This window comes from Daucus carota, chromosome 9, assembly GCF_001625215.2.
Source record: "Daucus carota subsp. sativus chromosome 9, DH1 v3.0, whole genome shotgun sequence".
NCBI classification, from domain to species: Eukaryota; Viridiplantae; Streptophyta; class Magnoliopsida; order Apiales; family Apiaceae; genus Daucus; species Daucus carota.
The window spans coordinates 40,495,036-40,514,736 of record NC_030389.2 but is presented as its reverse complement, the minus strand read 5'-3'; the positions used below and the strand labels follow the sequence as shown (position 1 = coordinate 40,514,736).

Below are 19,701 nucleotides of genomic sequence, written 5' to 3'. Positions count from 1 at the left end.
ATAGAGAGGTTGGACTTGGAGTTTTGTTGTTATTGCAAGATTTGTTGTCTTCCTGCAGCTGCAGTTGTGGATCACATGAAATGTTTGATAAAATTCCTAAGAGAAACAAAGTTTTCATTTGATTGTTCATTTGCTCTAACCGATTTCACAGTTGTTTTCTGAAAAACATGGAAGATAAATGCGGGGCACTCTTTGTTGAGGGAACCAAGGGATATTGAACTGCCTCAGTAGTGAGATTGAAGTCTCTCAGATTTCTTTGTGAACGAGTTGTGAACTAACTCCCAGTTAGCATGCAAATTTGACTATGTTCTGCTGGGCATCTCTGGGGCTCAAACCTGCACAAGGTTTGTCTACTCTCTGATATGCAAAAATTACAAAAGTCCAATCAATTCTTAACATTTTCATTTATGGATGTGCCTCCATATTTTTTATACTTCTAAATTTTCTAAAATTTTTAAACCTTTATAATATAAACATAAATCACATCCATCATTTTAAAGCTATAAATTAGACATGGGTCAGTCTTGAGTCCCACCACTTTTTTCTTCCTAATTGTAAACAAATGGGTAAAGACACAGTTTGGGAGAAGAGGGTTTTAACTATTTGTAATTTGTTAGTGAAGGAAGTAGACAACATTCTGGAACACAAAGACTTGGAGCGTGTTTGCCCGGGCTTGAAGTCATCTCTGGCTTTGAGTTGAAAAATGTCTGTTTGTGTAATAAGTCAGAAATCAGCTTAATATGAAATAAGCCAGAAACTAACTTAAAGTCAGAAGTTAGTTTGAGGTACTTTTTGCGGTAACTAAATTTTTTTGATTTTAATTTTGATAAGAATTACTCCTAAGTCATAAGTTACACATAAATCATTTTTATTTTTATTATTATATTTTTAATAACTCATAAGTCATTAATAAGTCAAAATTACCCAAACAGACATTTTAATCTCTCAGCTTATATCACATAAATCACGTTAAGTCATAAATCACGTTAAGTCATAAGTCATAAGCTCACCCAAACAGGCTTGGACTTAATACTGATGAGTCAATAGCAATCCTGTGTACCTTGTTTGCCTCTAAATTAGGAGATCATGAGATCACTTCCCACGCATGTTTTCTGAACCACAGATTGGTCTAGCTGTCAGAAATTTGACTTGTCTCAGTTTCTAAATTTAGAGAAAGAAAATTAAGTTCAGGTTTGACTCAGTGTTTCCGGGACAAAGTTTGGTTCTTGTGTGTTGTTGACCTCCACTAGCTAAAGAAGTCAGTCAACCACAGCTTGATATTCATGAAATAAATCCTTTATCTTGTTCATTTTTCTAAAGAATTGAGAGGTTGGATCAAGTGTTGTTACAAAATTTATTGTCTTACAGTACTTATAGTCTTCCTGCAGTTGTGGTACAAATTTACAATGACACAAGATTTGGAATTTTTATTCGGATATACAAACATCATTGTAAATGGTGTGATTATTCTCATCACTATCTTGAGCTGTGTGGTTTATAAGTTTCGACAAGATCAAGAAGCTGAGTTTGTGGAGGAGAACCAAGGGCTCTTATCATTGTCTCTTCAAGGATTGTGTCATCGTTTCTCACTTGATCAGATGCAAAAGGCGACATCAAATTTCTGCGATGAACTGGTCATTGGAGAAGGTGGGTTCGGGAAGGTTTACAAGGGTACTTTTGAAAATGGACCTACTGTGGTTGCCATAAAGCGGTTACAATCCATGTCTAGACAGGGATCGACAGAGTTCCGGACTGAGATTGAGATGCTCTCCCAACTTCGTCACAGCCATCTAGTGTCACTAATTGGTTATTGCGATGAAGGTCATGAGATGATTCTTGTTTATGAATTTATGTCAGGTGGCACATTAGCTGATCATCTGTATAAATCTCGGCCATCACTGTCATGGGTTCAGCGCCTCAAGATTTGCATCGGAGCAGCACGTGGACTGCATTACCTTCACACGGGTACAGGCATTAAGCAAAGAATTATACACCGTGATGTAAAGACCACGAACATTCTGCTGGATGATAATCTGGAAGCTAAAATTTCGGATTTTGGATTATCTAAAACAAGTCTAGCAAATCAGGCAACTACATTTGTAAGTACTCATGTCAAAGGCACCTATGGTTATTTTGATCCGTATTATTTTTTAACTCATAGACTGACGTGGAGATCAGATGTGTATTCCTTTGGTGTGGTGCTGTTTGAGGTTTTTTGTGGAAGGCCAGCAGTGGACAGGACTCGCAGTGAAGAGCAAAGGGGTTTGGCTGGATGGGCGCAACACTGCTTCAAAGAAGGAATATTGGGTCAGATAATTGATCACAGAATAAAGGGGGATGTCTTTTCTGATTCTCTAGAGGCTTATGTAAAAGTCGCAATCCAATGTTTACATTTTGGACCTAAGCATCGTCCCACTATGGCTGAGATTGTGGTCGGTCTAGAATCTGCCTTGGCACTGCAGGAAAAGAGTACTGAATATTATTTACCCGAGGTTATGACTAGTGATGACGATCATGAAGACATAGATTTATCAGGACCTGAGGCTAAGTATGAAAATTCCGAAAAGGAAATGGTGAATGTTTCTAATAGCAGGCATCAGAAAAAACAGTCTTCTGCTCTAAAAAGATTTGTTGCATTTCTTACGGCTACAGCCGGGGCCATGTCAGGTAAAATTAACTTTGTTAACATTATTAAGACTTAAGATATTGAGATAGCAAGTTATCAATCCACAACCCAATTTTGTAAATTCTCCAAACAAGAATCTTCCTTTATGTAGTAGAAAACATTACAAAAATGAAGGTTATCTCATATCTGCTAGGCTTACCCTTGTAGATATCCCTCACTTGTAGGAAAATCTGGAGGATTTTTAGTCTCAGCAGATACAAATGTGTGAATGAGTATATAGATTTCTTGGAATTGACCTTACCCATAAATAACAATGGAGGTTATAGTACTAGTGCACATGAGCACATGTTGATAACAGTTGTGAGTCTGTGACCCCTTCTTCATAGCAGGGCCTTTACTTTTCCGGCCACCTTCATTCTCTTCCTCTGCAATCCCCTTCTGTGATGGGTTAAGTGAGATATTTGTAATGAGGGCTTACTTCATAAGATTGGGGCCTAATATATAAATTAAATTATTGAGCTTAACTATTGGTAATTAAAAGGTATGAGCTTAAAAGCGGAGTCGAACTAGGAATTGATATATTTTAGTCATTGCTGAAATTTCAGGTTCACTTTATGCAGCCGAGCAAGCCATAACAGTCATTTTAGCAGTCTAAATGTTTAAAAGTAGAAACCAGTTTTTTCTGATCATGCATTTACCAGAGTTTAAATGCACTACAGTTTTATTTCTCTCCGTCTATATGAGTATATGACAAGAACCTGTTGCAATAACGGTTTGTTCTCCTTAGTTAGCAATGATTATAGTATTCAGTTTTATGAGTTTATTAACCTTTTGCAGTCAATAAAGATTAAAAAAATGGTTCACTGCCAGTCATCCCACAGTCATCAAATTTAAAGCATTACACGCCCAATGATCTGAATATAGCTACCAGCAACTTCCATCCTAACAGTAAAGTCGGCCATGTTGTTTCTGGTCCTATTTACAACGGCTTGGTTGATGAGAACACTGCAGCAAAACTGGGTACTGAAGTTCGGGGTATTGCAGTAAAGGTGATGACAGATCGCAATGATGCCAACTGTAACGAGCAGTACTGGCTGGTTAGTATTAACTTTTAACTATATACCCTGCTTTTTCCCTGTTATTTTTTGTGTACCAACTTTTTCATTAAGCTGACTGAATTACTGGCTGGTTCGAATTTTAACTAACCTGGCTGAGTTACCTTTGTTACCTCTTTGACACAGAATGAAATCAATATTCTGGGGAGACTTTGTCATCCTAATCTTGTGAAATTGATAGGCTACTGCTTAAAGAAGAAGCATCGACTTCTTGTATATCATGGCTTCATGCCTCAGAGAAGCTTAAGAGACTATTTATCTAAGAGTGAGTTTCTCCATCTTATTAGCTCAAGCCAAATTAAATTTCTCTTACTGACAAACCAGAAACTATGCTATGGTGTTGCAAAGGAACCACTCTTATTTACTGCAACATTTCAGAAGTTATGAGCCATGGCAGTTTTAAAATTTAATCATGAGACCTATATTTTGTAATATATGCTTGTGATATCAACTGATTTGTGATGTAGCTACCGGATTCAATTGAAACAGGGGTTTCTTACTTTCAACCACTCTCCTGGAATCTTCGTCTAAGTATTGCTCTTGGTGCAGCAAAGGCTCTTGCATATCTTCACAGTCCAGAAGCATATGTTGTTCACGGTGATATCCACACAGGAAATATACTAATTGATTCCGTATGTGAAACCATTGGACTGTTAAAATTTAGTGTTATCTAGTGTTCCCATTTTAATTACAGCATTTACTTACCAACCTTTTTATTACTAATTGACAGAAATTTAACGCAAAGCTCTCAGGTTTTGAGTTTGCAAAAGACGGACCAGAACCTGAAAGAACCCATGTCTCTGCTACAACTATTCGGGGAACAAATAGTTACATGGCTCCAGAATATGTTGAAACAGGTTATTGTTTAACATAATAAATTGCCCAAACAGGTTCAACTTAATGCAGATATGTTGAAATTATCCTTAACAAAATTGATTCACATTTTTTATCCATGGCCTCAGTTATTATCATGATGGCTTGAAATCTGCTCTGCTCGCGTCAATATTATTAATTGAGAAACCATATTCATCATGCACATGCTTACTTATAACTTGTTTCACTCACATATTCTCATTCTCTTAATCTCGTTTATAGCTCTTCTAATTCCAAGCCAATCTCTTATTGTGAAGGTCATCAATCAATGAAAAGCGATATATTCAGCTTTGGAGGTGTTCTGGTGGAAATTTTGACAGGAAAATCTGTATTCGAGATTCTTAAACACGAACATGATCCTGTTACCAATGTGAGTGACGCTGATCATACGAGCAAGCAGGCCCTTCTAACAGGGCAACATGACCTGTACATTACCAGTGAGTTTCAAATTATGGATGTCATAGATGCAGACATCCAAGGTCAATATACAGTGGATGCAGCACTGAGAGTTTCTTCCCTCACTCTTAAATGCCTTTCTCTGAATCCAAAATCAAGACCTGATGCAAACCAAGTTGTAAATGTACTAGAGCAACTCTAAGATTCGGAAAACTGTGAAGAATATCACAAGGGAAGTCCTCTGATAGGCCTCAAGAGTTGAAATTTTATGAAGAGCTGTATAGAAGTTGCATTAAAATTTTGGGAGATTGCCACTTTTACAAAAAAGAAAATATAAATATTTGCAGTTATATGATCTTTCCGATTTTATTACAAATATATACTGTCATTTTTTTTGTTTTAAAAATATAACATTTTATCTCTAAAATAGATGTGAACATATGATATAATGAAAAAGAAAAAAAAAAAGAAAAGCGTATATTGCTCATTTAACTAAAAAGATACGTTATCCTATCACATAAATATCATATCGGATACATTTTAATACATCAGCTCTTTCTGTCAAAATGGTCTGAGGTTGACGTGATAATGTACCCTTTTTCGACCAACTTCTTCTATGATGCCGAATTATTTCTTCTTTCAAACCAGTTGAATTAAAAATGTTATCACATAACCTATTCCCAGATGAATCGAGTTTAGTAGTATGACTTGATATAAAGTTGAACCAGAAAATTTTAAGTTTTCAAGCAAATTTATTATTAAATAAAATGAAGTTAGGTACATTTGATAAAATTGCTCACTATCTGGTACAGAACTGGAACACGTGCTTTCTCTTCCTATACACGAATATGATCTATTATTTCACAGTAATAATATAAATTTCGTAAAAAAGCTGAGATGATCTTGCCAAGGAAGGTTCCATTCTTTTCCTGATTATTAATAGGAGGAAAAATAAAAGTCCATTTATTTTTCATTTTAAGAAATAATAATCTTAATACAGTAACATACTTTAAATTAAAAAATAATAAAATTATAACAATTAAAATTACATCTTTGTTAAAATGATTTTTTTTTTTTACAACATCTTTGTTAAAATGTTAAAAGCCAAGTAACAGAATATCGATCTTTTATCAGAAAAAAGGGAGGAAGTGAGGATTTTCTAGACTCTAGAGGCAACTACGAGTAAATACTAAATAGTAATGCAATAAACAATGCTCCGTGTTTAGCGGTGTTAATTAACTGGCCTCTTTTCACGATATTGTTCAACTTTGAACAAAGTTATGAACAAAAAAGTCTCTGTGACCATAGATGCAAAGATAAGGTAACGAATTCTCTATTTCAATTTAAAATCAGCTTCTCAGAAAAGGCCAAAATGGTTTGCAAGTCACTCCTAATAATCTGTTCTTTACTTGGAAAATATGATTTTTTTTTCAGGGTCTACCTATAAATAAATTGTATCGAATACAATAGCTGCATTAAGAGAATTTTTTCATTCAACAAAATTTATTCTCCAACAGGAGGTCATGCAAGATGTCCTCAAAAAATTTAGAAAATAAGATTTTAACGATAAAAATTTAGAAAATAAGATTTTAACGATTAAAAAGATAAAACCTATCTTCAAGAACCATCCTCAGATTCCTTTGTTCCGAAACCCGTATCCAATGCCTGCATCCAAATACACAAAAATCGAATAAATCCTAATTTAAATAAATAGAACAAAAATTATTTATCTATCTTAGTTGTAAACCAAAATTAAATATCTATAATATTTCATCACTCTATCTACTAAATCAATAAAATAATTAGTAAGGGAAAAGTTATAGATAATTCGGATTTACAATCATTTTATCTTTTCAATCATACCAGGAGAATAAACTTTTTTTGAATGAAAATATAAATTATCAAATAATATAAATTATCACTCTATCCTCTATTTTTTGATTGGATTGAAATAATCTAATTGTATCAAATAAGTTATAGATCTACCTGCTACATTTTTAGCAACCTTTAATACATATATTGTAAGATAGTTGGCAGAAAATCATCGAGACACACAATAATTGAAAAGAAGAAAAAGATGATTCATGCAATATTTTAAACGATTTTTCATCGAGAACATGAGTCAAATTTTTGATTCGATTTTTCTGCAGAACAACAATCTTTCAGAAGTCTGACTTTAGTGAACAAGACGGTGATTAGTTAGTATTTGACCAGCTAATCAATCATGCATGTAAGATAAAAGAACAATACTTTAACTTTTTCTCATGATTTACCAGAAGTTACTTTTGTGTTTTGACGTTGTAAAAAGAAAGAAATACGTGTGCCAACCTGTCTGAATATACAGTTAAAAACATAAAAGGAAATATATATACATAATTGTCTTTGTAGTAGTGCTGTCATGCAAGAGATTGAAGTTTATTTTTGTTTTTGTGAATATGCTTAAATGATAAAGTTGTTTTGCATTCTCAAGTGAATTGGACTTTAAATATTTATGTGAAAAAGAAGAACCCGAAATATTAAAATTTGGGTCTGATATTTCAAAATGTTTTTGGATTTCTGCCGAACTGCGGGGAAATAAGATTGCACGTGAAACTTAATTTCCAGACTTTATCAGCAAAGAAGAAAATGTCTTGTGTACAGATAATTGTCATGCCCGCGTATGTTTTATGAAGTGAGGTGTGAAGTGAATTAGCTGATTTCGGTGAGTCGGAGTCGAACCCAAACGTTCGGAAAAACAGAGAATAAATCTTAAACCTGTCATTTGAGTTATCAGATCGAGCTCAATTTTGATTTTAGTATTATTGAAATGATTGTGAAGTGATAAGTGTTATGTCATTGTAATATATATATACTTGGTTTTTAGTATTTAAATAATAAGAATTTATATTATGTTTCAAAAATAAGAATTTATATTAATTAAAATAAAAAAGTTGAATTTGTAGTGATGGTTTTCTACAAATGATAATAAAAATTATTGAGATCTGAGTAGTCAGCTAGCTTAACCGCGTGAATACAAGAATGTAGAGTAAGTAATAAAAATGTATGGTGGCTGCATGTATGGACATGACATTTATAAATGTTAGGTTAATTTCATTTTCCTACGTATTAAAGTTTTTTGAAAATATTAGCACAATGAGAGCAACAGGCCGTAGATAACTGGAGAAATTATCTGCATGAAAAGTCGATATATTGAAGTACCTACCCCCAAACCGGAAAAGGAAATACTCCAAGCTAATTAGGACTTAATTGTTGGGAGAATTCATTATTGACAGACTCAAAGTTAGATTAGAGTACTAGTTTGGCCTTGTTTATCTCTGATATAAAACCGGTTACTAAATGAACTAATTAAGTGATACGCTAAGCATGCCCTATGCCCTATGTATCCATTTTAATAATTGATTTTTTTTTTATTTGACGTAATAGAAATTTTAGGTTAGAACTAAAAAGGTCAATACGAATAAACAAAACTAGAAAAGGGAAAATAATTATTAATTTTTTCTAGAATCGTATGTTAAAAATCTCCACACACTTCATGTGTTATATATCGTGTGTGTGAATGCAGTAGCAAAACATTACTAGATAGTTCAATTTGCTTGCAGCCACTGAAAAAAAAAAACACAATTAGAAACACCGACTCTGAAAAGTAAAAATTATGCCATGAAAATACGACAACTCATTTGACATTTCAAACGAATGATGTTAATATCATGATCAAAATTCTCATTCTGATAATACATGTTTAGATATAGTTGTTGACTTGTTGGCCTCTGCAGACGGAAAAAAGAAAGAAAAAAGGAAAAAAGAAACAGAGTTGTTGGCTTCTTCAAATATTTATATATATTTTAGTAACATTTTTTACCCATTATTGAAATCATCTGTCACGGTGAAAAGATCACCAAGGCTATAAATAGAGGGCCAAGTTTTAGTTGAAAGCATAACACAACAAGCCTTTTGGTTGTAGTAAACATGGGAAGGATTGCTAGAGGCTCCAAAATGAGGTCTCTCATTGTGTCTTTGCTTGTAGTATTGGTGTCCCTCAATTTGGCTTCACAAACCACAGCTAAATACTCTTACTCCTCTCCACCACCTCCCGAGCATTCTCCTCCACCCCCGGAGCATTCTCCTCCTCCGCCTTACCACTACAAATCCCCGCCCCCGCCTAAACATTCTCCACCACCACCTACACCGGTTTACAAGTACAAGTCTCCACCACCTCCTATGCATTCTCCTCCAACGCCTTATCATTTTGAGTCTCCACCTCCGCCAAAACATTCTCCACCACCACCAACACCGGTTTACAAGTATAAATCTCCACCACCACCTAAGCATTCCCCCGCACCAGTGCATCATTATAAGTACAAGTCTCCACCACCACCAACACCGGTTTATAAGTACAAATCTCCACCACCACCTAAGCATTCTCCTGCACCAGAACATCACTATAAGTACAAGTCTCCACCACCACCTAAGCATTCTCCCGCACCAGAACATCACTATAAGTACAAGTCTCCACCACCACCAACACCGGTCTACAAGTATAAATCTCCACCACCTCCAACACCCGTCTACAAGTACAAGTCTCCACCACCACCTAAGCATTCTCCCGCACCAGTACACCATTACAAGTACAAGTCTCCACCACCACCAACTCCAGTTTATAAATCTCCACCACCACCCGAGCATTCCCCACCACCACCAACACCGGTCTACAAATACAAGTCTCCACCACCACCAATGCACTCTCCACCACCACCAACACCAGTTTACAAGTACAAGTCCCCGCCACCACCAATGCACTCTCCTCCACCACCAGTTTACTCTCCACCACCACCCAAACATCACTACTCCTATACTTCACCTCCTCCTCCTCACCACTACTAATAAAATCTCCCTTAAAGGTACGTGTTAATCTTAATGCATGGGTCATGAAAATGTATAATGAACTAAATTTGAAGTTAACATCTAATAATATCTATACCTATCTAACATAAAACATTTCATGTTTTATTATAGAATCCTTTGTCCAAAAATGTAATTATACAAACTGGATGCCATATTACTAAAGTTCATATACGTCTTGCAGGACACTGATGGAGGCCAACTTAAGAAGATGAAGTAAAATAATGGCGCGCACGATAATTTTGGCGTTTTTATAAATATGTTGATCGAATATGATATTTTTGTTGTATTCTAGTATGGGTCATTTGCTTTTTGTCTGCGAATGAATAACATTTACATATGCATGTAGTATCGGGGAACCTCTCGACCTCTAGAAATAGAGGTTTGTTATTGTGGCATTAAAGCAATTATATGAATAAAGTATTTCTGTTATGAATTAATGCCATTACTAGCTAGTATTATTTGTGAGGTCTGCGAGGATCGAAACAGAAAGAGTACTTGAGACACTTAATGACAATGAAAAAAAATAATTTAAACCGATCGATCAATTATGCTTGGTTAGTTATGTTAGAGACGATGTCATTTTGAGGACGTTACATGATAATAACGGACCGATAATTTCTGATCAGTTTTACTGTTGATTTGAAAATTATACGGCCGGTTTGGACCTTTCTTCACTCTCAATATTCATAGAAAGAAGTTCACCAGCCTCTGACGGATTTAAGTCTAACAACACATGCAAGACCCTTAATTAAAAGGACGTGAGCGGGGCGGAACCAGGATTTAGAATTCACCTGAGCTGGGCGGAGCAGAATTTTAATTGTGCGATCGGAACTGTGAAGTGTGAAAAATAGAAACAATACCATGTGTATACGTTTAGTTTGGTGGAGATTGTTTAAATTTTTGGGCTACTTGGGCTGAAAATATATAGAGCCAGCAGATGTATATAAAAATTTTATGAAATCTTTTTTTGGACCGGGCTACAGCCCACCCCAAAATGGGCTGGTTCCGCCTCATTCACCCTCAACATTCGATGATAAAAGTTCATGCAGCCTGTGAGGCAAGAAACTTGACTAGCAATAGACATAATTCAAATGCCTTTTCCTGTTGAATTTCTAATGACTCGATGAATCTTGTATTTAGAGTTTCAGCAGAAGTGCAAGCTATAGTTCATTCCTTCGAAAATGAGAGAGGTGACATGCACATTTTATAAATGAACAAATGCATGGTGTAACCACTAACCAATGCCGAGGTTTTCATTGGCGAAGCTGCTAGAAATCAGACCACTCATAATATGATAGAATAATAGCCGGACTCAGCGCCCGTTTGCTTCAGAAAAACAGAAGTCTTGACGCGTTTATGTAAATAAGTAGACTCATTTTTAAAAAATTGAGAATAATAACATTTCTCTAAGACCTTCTACTTCTTTTCCAAACATTTTATTAACTTATTTACTTCTCATTTCTAATCAACTTCTTTATTTTAAAATTCACTTTTTTTAAGTTTGTTCAAACCGTCCTCTCGATGTTTTGCACACTCTTGCTGGGCCAACTCAATTGTATCTCCTTGTGATCTTGACAAGGACCTTAACTTTTGATGTTTCCCAACTGATGAGGATCAAAACTGGTGCTGCTTGATAATACTCCATGTCTCTCAGGATTGAATTAAAAGGCGAACTCTTTCATGTAATTCCAAAGGAACACTACTATACACAATTAAAACAACCGTTCCTTTCATGTTTTTGTGGCTCTCTAAAATATTTTGGCTTGATATATCTCGATAACGCGTCTTTACCAACTCCGATTCCCGTGTTTCAGATTAATAGTAACATTTGTATTCTATTCCCATGCATGATAATAAATTAGAAAATTAGACAATAATATGTGACAAAAAAAAAAAATAAATTAGACAATAATATAAATAATTACGAGATAATATTTTGTAGATATGTTACAAACTAGCAATTGTATATCCATATAGAAAGGCTAAATCTTCTGTCATTGCAAGAAGAACAAGAAAACAGCAAGAATAAAAACAACAATGATATTATAGCAAGATAGTTTGGGCTAAACCGGAGGAGTTATGTACTACTAGTACCAGGAATAGGAGAGAGGTTGGTTGTTGAAGACTTGAAGTAAATCATTTAGTTAATTTTTCTAGGGAAATTCGACAACCACATGTATACGGGCGAAGCAGAGAAAAGTCAATACACGGTTGACTGACTAATACAATTTGACATTTCCATACCTAGATTTGTGGACATTAATTTTACCCGGTTTATTATTTATCAAAACAAAAAGAGTTTTTCCTGCAGGACTTTTGTCTTACAATTAGTAATATATACTATTTCAAAAAAAATAAAAAAATTAAGGATGCGGGCAATCAAATATGATTTGTATCAGTACCGGGAATAGCGCAAATCATTTCTAAGGACCTTCAATCTTAAACAATACTATAACAGATGTTTAAGTGAATTAATAAATCATAATTAAAATATTTGGTATAATATTAATAAATTTAAAAGTAATATTATGTTGTGATAAAAATTCAAATTTCTAATATTTTTAATAAAATATATATTTTAATTTTTGATATAATTATACTTATGTTATAAAAAAATTTAATATTTTAACATTAAAAAATTAGTAAGTAACTACTCCCTCTGTCCCATTTAATTCTATACGTTTCTTTTTAACTGCTCGACACGCATTTCAATGCTCTTATAAAATATAGTTCCGTAACTTATTTTTGAGATTTTCTTTTTCTGTATAAAAATATAACATCTAAACTTTAATTCAGAAAAGAAAAATTTTAAAAATAGATTGCACAACTACACTTTGCAAGAGCATTAAAGTCCGTGCCGCGTCCCCGTCCCCCAATGTATACTACTCAGGGGGATGGAGGGAGTATCATTTTGACCGCTTAATCCGCTTAATTTTCAAAAGTATTTAATCGTCAGCTTAGTACAAAATCCGATTCTTCTGAGGCGGCCGCTCAATGCGTTTTTATTACAACACTGACCAATACTTCTAAAATAGTATTCTCTCTCAATTAATATTTTTTGCTTGTGCTCATAGAAGGCCAAATACTCTTTATGTAATCAATGTGGGATGTTATAAACACTCGTCGGAGATAAAAGGTTAATACAAGAAAACATAAATAAACGTGCTTCTGCTTGAGCCTCAAAAGATAAAGGCAGATGAACAACCATTTGATCCCCTCTCTTGCTCAACGTCCTCGTCGAGCCACAATCGAACTTAAGAAACCCGGGCAATGCTTCTGTACTTCCGGCTGGGTAAAGCTCTTATACTTCAAAATGGATTAGTGCTAATAAGATTGAGAAACTCACTCTCGAATATATGCTTTTCCAAGCTGCCCTGAGAGATAAACTCATATACTAGAAGTAGATGCTCCTTTTCTAAGCAGTATCCGATCAATTTTAGAAGATTCGGATGAGAAAATCTCCCCAGAAAATTAATCTCTGCCTGTAGTCAAGACGTGCAAAGGGTTGTTCTTGTTCAGCCAGCTTGTAATATCAAACGCGAAATGTAAAACATAAAACTCAAATTAACAGCATAAAACACAGTAGGTTTTGTAAAGTAGTACTTTCATCCACTTCTCGTAACCTTGGACCCCTTGATTTAATCTCTTTACAGAGATTAACAGGTTCCGGGAATTAAATATGAAGCTTCCCCAAACGTGTCTCATCAACCCAACCCTTAAAAACACAGCCAAAACTACCTTGCCCTAACATATATTTTCTGTGGAACTTCTTGGTAGCTAAACTTAGATCTTTAAATGAAAAATCTTCAAATTTGGTGACTTCAGAATTTCTTCCTGGTTCCAGATTGTTGGCATCTCTGATGGATAATCAGTCAGTTGTTGGTATTCTGCCGAATTTTGATTACCATCACTTGACAGTACATCATCACTGTCACTTGACACCTTCGCATTATTATCAATTGCAAGAAGGATTCAAACTCTCAAAACCTGAATCATATTGTAAGGCTATAAACATAGCATAAGGAGGACAAACTATTATTCTAATGGAGTATGTTATTAAACACAGATGAAAAAAATACTTTGCCCATTTTCTTCTGATAATGAGAATAAATCTCAACAAAATGAATCGGCAATATATCATGATAATTCTTTCATTCAAGAAAATTTATTATCTAATCGTCGGACATGCAAGATGACCAGGGAAATTTAGACAATTTAACTTCAATGTCCGAAAGAAAAACCCATCTTTTACCAAGAATCCTGAAAATAAAACAAAGGACACAAGAAGAATAAAAGCCGATCTATATAACATATTATATATATTATAAAAAATGGAAAATAATATATTCAATAAATAATAATTATTAAAATCACGTGTATATTGCATGTGCCGATCAAAATATTCCACGCAACCATGATAACTAATAATTGAGACAATTAAACTCTCAATTAAGGCACAATTGATAAAATATTAACGCTTTTAATTAAGACACAATCAACATCCTCAATTAGAAAGCACAATTTAGAACCTCAATTAACGCCGAGTCACAATTAACGCCTCAATTAGAAGGCACAATTAACCACTCAATTAAGAGATACAATTAATGCCCTCAGTTAGGACACAATTAACGCTTTCCTTTCGGAACCACCATTGCCGCCACCCTCGCTACACTATCTCTCTCTCAGAATACCGTTTCGATCAAAATTGAGCAAGAAGTATAACTTGCCAACTGACTGAATTCAGACCCTGCCAATAAGTCAGCATCACCACTCTCCTAAACCACAATTGGCTTAGGCACAGCTACTCGGATCCATAAAACAGCCGAAAAGTAACTCCGTAATAGCATCACCAACAAAGCATGAAACAAGAACAAAACAACAAGTACAAGAAGGGAATCAAGACCACCATTGGTCAAAGCTGAGAAATAACTAGACACTTTGTAGAACTAAGTTGAAATACATATAAAACCGTAATATACAAAAATAATATTTCATCGGTTGATTCCTAGGAAGCATGAGTGCGGGTGCGCAGTACGTGGATACAGGAATTCGTCAAATTCCAAAATATGGGGATACGGGTACGGGGGATACGACAAATATTAAAATATTAAAAATATTATATATATATATATATATATATATATATATATATATATATATATATATATATATATATATATATATATATAGGCAAGTACTCAAATGAGAACCCCAACTAATATGAGATATGAGATCTAATCTCAGCCACACAATTTTATTTTCTAAATTAAATCACAACCACATAATTTATATTATAAAGTTTTCTTTTATCCACCCATCTTACTCACCACCTATCCACTGACTTCTCTCACCATTTCAAAACTCCACCCTCTCCTCCTGTTGCCGCGATCGCTGTCCATGACTAAACCGCTCACTCCATCGTTGATGTTGTGGGCATGGCCATACACACACATCAATCGATCCCATCGTTCTTTTCAGCAGCCGTTGATGTCGCGGTGGCGTTGTCAACGCCGGCGACATCGTAACCCTAGTGCACAACCTTGATATACAAAACTCATCCTCCTTTCGTCTCCTCCATATCTCCTCGTCACTCTTGACTTGCCCCCGCTCTTCCTCGTTCTCACCGATGAGAGTCCATCGACGGAGCTTTCTGACGGCTCTCCGACCTCCATCCAGTGATTACAATCATCCTTCATTAATTCTCGACACCTCAAGCATTATCGTGTAGCAGGTTATTCATTTTTGTTCATGGTGATTTTATTTTGTAATCAGTGATTTTTCAGATTGAGGGAGTTGTAGATGGTGGTGGTGGTCTGTAGATGGTGGTTGTGGTGATTAATGATGGTGTTTTTGGTGATTATTGTTATTATGTTGGTGACCGGAGTTCATTTCTAGTGATTTTATTTTGTAATAGGTGATTTTTCAGATTTAGGGGATTTGTAGATGATGATGGTGGTGATGTGGTGGTAATTAGTGATTCTTATTATGATTTACAATAAAATCTGGTGATTATTTTTATGATTTTGGTGACCGAAATTGATGAACGGAGCTGGTGGGGATAAATAATGGCCGGGTGTGGTGATTTTCGTATTCTGGTGGTGATTTTATTTTTTCCAAGAGCGATTTCTCATTTTCCGTTGGTGATTTTGGATTTGCCGGTGGTGATTTTATCTTTGCCGGTGGTGATTTTCCGGCGGTGACCGGAGGTGGTGGTGGCCGAAGATGGTGGTCGGTGGTGGTTGGAGGTGGCAGTGGTGGAACTGGAGTGAAGATGGTGATGAAATATTTAAAAATTAAAAATTAATGTATGGTAGGAAATTGAATTAAGATATAAAATGAGTGGTTAAAATTAGATCTCATATCTCACAATAATATTGGTTCTCCCTGGAGCATGACTCTATATATATATATATATATATATATAGGGGAGGGTTCTGGTACAAACTTACAAACTTTTTTTGTTCAACACATATATAACTTGAGTTCAACATTTTTTTAACATATTTTGTTGAACATCGATTAAAATAGTGATGGAGAAGTACGTAAACCAATTTTTAAATGTAAGAACTAAGGGAAACATGTTATATAACTAATATTTATGTTTCTAGACCCTACCCAAACCCCAGAGGTATAGTTTAAACATCTTTTTAGATATATTCAACACAATGATAATTAGTGTTCAACACCCGATGTTGAACCCCAGTTATAAATATGTTGAAAACGCGATTTATTTATGCGTTATTTTTTAAAATTGTGATTTTTTTTGAAAAATTTTCAACATGGATACTTTATATAACTAAGGATTAACACGATAGGAGAATAAAAAAAAGTTTGTAAGTTTGTAACTTAAAAAAGTTTTTATTTGATCCTATCCCTATATATATATATATATATATATATATATATATATATATATATATATATATATATAGGGGATGGTTCAGGTGGGAACTTTCTTATCGTGGTAACTAGTAACTTTTAATCACAGCCCTACAATAATCAAACAACTCTGTAACTGTTCTGCTCAAAAAACCTAGACACGTGAACATTAACTGCTTTGTTTAAATTTTTAAACACGTGGGCACGTACAAAATTAAAAATTTTATTTTCTATTGTTACATATAACACAGAACTTAATATGATGAAACCCGTATGACACAACAAAAAAGTACAGGACAATAATATATATATCAAACACAAAAAATACGACTACAGAACACATAAAAACAAATACAGAACAATAGCATGTTTATAAAATAATACAGCACACAACACATTAAAGATTAAAAAAATACATGCTAAAATATAAAACATCATCTCTCTTTTTTAATATTCTTTATTTTGATTTTATTTTGGATTATATAATATTTGTAATTTATATTTTTCACCATATGTTGTGTTTATATAATATAATTTTGAAGAACATGGTATAAATTAGTTTAAATAATGTATATTATGTATATGTAAAAACATAAATAATCATTAATATAAATTTGATATAAATATTAAACATAGAACACAATTTTTTAAACTACAGAACATATAAAAAATACAAACAAGAACAACTAGACAATTGGGATATACAATAATATATACAAGACATATTTTTTTAAAACTACTAGAAATCTAAAAGAAACATTATTCAGAATTTTATATAATACAAAATAAGAATACAGAACACTAATAATACAAAACAAGTATAATCTAAAAATACAGAACACATAAATTTTGAATTACTACACACTAAAATATAAATCAAAACTTTACATTAAAATATATATAATAAAGAGTGAAGTTAATTAACAGAAAATACCAAACAAAAAATGCACATAAAAAATATTAATAAGTTTTTCATAAAAAGATTTATGTTACATAAAAAATTAAAATTTAATACAAATATTTTTGAATAAATAAAAGGTGAAAATTGGAAAATAAATGATAAACAAAACCACTAACTGCATGGGTATAACTGCTTAATATCTCCTGTCTCTCCGTGTAATGGGCAATTCTGTGTAGTGGGTTCCTAGGTTACCATTTATGTTGGTTACTCACTGAGAAGCCCCCATATATATATATATATATATATATATATAAAACCAATCTTAAAATAAAAACTAGAAACCACTATTGAAACTCCTTAAATTACTAAAGGCACTCACCTACACTTAATTATAACCCAGCAGTAACCCCCCATCCAGATCTGCCCCTTTCTTTCTCCTCCTTCCACCTTCTCTCTTTCATCAACCCCACTTCATCTCCCTCTTCTTCTTCCACCTCTACTGCCACATCTATGCACACACGCTCCTACCAACACTGCCACCCATGTTATTGTTTCCGATTTCACCATCATCAGCACCACCTCTACCACCTGCTCCTGATATGTTTACAAAAATCGATGATATTCTGATATACCATTTAGTGATATCAGCTATACATTTTAGTGAAATTCGCTTTAGAAATTAGTGATATCCGCTGTAGAAATTAGTGATATTCATAAAAATCTCCAGAACTTGATGCAAACCTCCAGATCTGTTTTTGTTTGTTGATTCTGGTGGTGATGGCGGTGGTGGAGATGGAGGGGGCGAGGGCATGGAGGATGCGGGGGTGAGGGTTGAGATGGTGGAGGTCGAGATGGAGTTACGGCGGAGGTAGTGCCTGAGATAGAGCGCGGAGGTGAAGGTGTTGGTGGTAGAAGTGTTGAGGTGGAGGTGATGATGGCAAAGGTCGAGATGAAGGTGGTGGAAGAGGTGGAGGTGGGTGGACGTTGGTGGTAGAGATGGTGGAGGAGGAATGGAGGGATGGTGGACGTGAACGGGATGACAGTGGGCGACAAATGTGGAGGGAGCGGCGGAAATGGTGTTGCCAGAAGTGGAGGCTTAGCCGGAGAAGATGGAAGTGGAGGTGGGGTTGTTAAAAGATTTAGTGATATTGTGTTTAAAATTTAGTGAAATTACAGCTGGGTTTTTAGTTTGTAGAATAAGAGGGTTTGTATTGGAGTAGTACTATATATATATATATATATATATATATATATATATATATATATATATATATATATATATATAATAAATAATTCATAAGATGCATTTAAGTAGAACAAAATAGCGGAATAACTAAATCAATCCTACTAGAGATAGAAATATTTACACACACGAGCAATTATATATACATACAATCTATAGACACACATGAGCAGATATTACAGAAAACACACTTACCAATCGACATACTTGAGCTGGAGATGCTCTGCTCTCTCTGGTACAGGTACTCAATTAGTATAATTAGGTTTTGATCCCTCTTTTCTTTCTTTTGACCAACTAATTTTAAGTTTTAAAAAAAAAGTTGTTAAAAATTACGATTTGTGCCACTGCCGCACCCCCATCCCCGCACCCCGCGTATCCCCATCGCTGCCTCCACCGATACGCCACGTGGCGTATCCCGCCGCACCCCCGCACCCCAAGTATCTCCTACACAGTTCTTCACCCAGATGAAGTATCCTTGCTTTCTAGGTTGATTCTGAACAAACAAAACTAAAAAGAAACAAGGAAACAACACATTCAAGCGTGGACGAACAAATCACAGTGAATATGATTCACAATCTGTTGCATCCAAGCACTTTGATTCCAAATTTATCAAGATATCAGAACGATGACAATCACCTCAAGGAAATGATTTAAACGCAAACTTACCCGGATAACATCATTCAAGAAGAAATCTAGCACGCTCGTCCGCTGGAAAACCGCTAAGGCCATTTGATTTTTATTTGAATCGAATTTGATACACAAAGTC

The 19,701-nt window shown here is 34.6% G+C and overlaps 3 protein-coding genes across 4 annotated transcripts; all 3 read left to right on the top strand.

Moving 5' to 3' along the window:
- Positions 1-203: 203 nt before the first annotated feature.
- Positions 204-3,602, top strand: LOC108201817 (receptor-like protein kinase FERONIA). 2 transcript variants are annotated; one of them, XM_017370122.2, is made up of 3 exons: positions 204-344; positions 1,378-2,667; positions 3,464-3,602. In XM_017370122.2, exons 1-3 carry the CDS (start codon positions 305-307, stop codon positions 3,475-3,477), a joined length of 1,344 nt encoding a protein of 447 aa, XP_017225611.1. In that variant the 5' UTR covers positions 204-304; the 3' UTR covers positions 3,478-3,602. The 2 variants fall into 2 exon arrangements, with proteins under 2 accessions (XP_017225611.1, XP_017225612.1); XM_017370123.2 differs by having other exon boundaries at positions 211-344; positions 1,389-2,667.
- Positions 3,483-5,343, top strand: LOC108201820 (probable serine/threonine-protein kinase PBL11). The gene is made up of 5 exons (XM_017370126.2): positions 3,483-3,723; positions 3,868-4,006; positions 4,231-4,373; positions 4,472-4,598; positions 4,872-5,343. The coding sequence occupies exons 1-5, from the start codon at positions 3,679-3,681 to the stop codon at positions 5,210-5,212; spliced, it is 795 nt and encodes a 264-aa protein (XP_017225615.1). The 5' UTR covers positions 3,483-3,678; the 3' UTR covers positions 5,213-5,343.
- Positions 5,344-8,935: 3,592 nt separating this feature from the next.
- Positions 8,936-10,349, top strand: LOC108201819 (extensin). The gene is made up of 2 exons (XM_017370124.2): positions 8,936-9,908; positions 10,094-10,349. Exon 1 carries the CDS (start codon positions 8,977-8,979, stop codon positions 9,889-9,891), a length of 915 nt encoding a protein of 304 aa, XP_017225613.1. The 5' UTR covers positions 8,936-8,976; the 3' UTR covers positions 9,892-9,908; positions 10,094-10,349.
- The last annotated feature ends 9,352 nt before the right edge of the window (positions 10,350-19,701 follow it).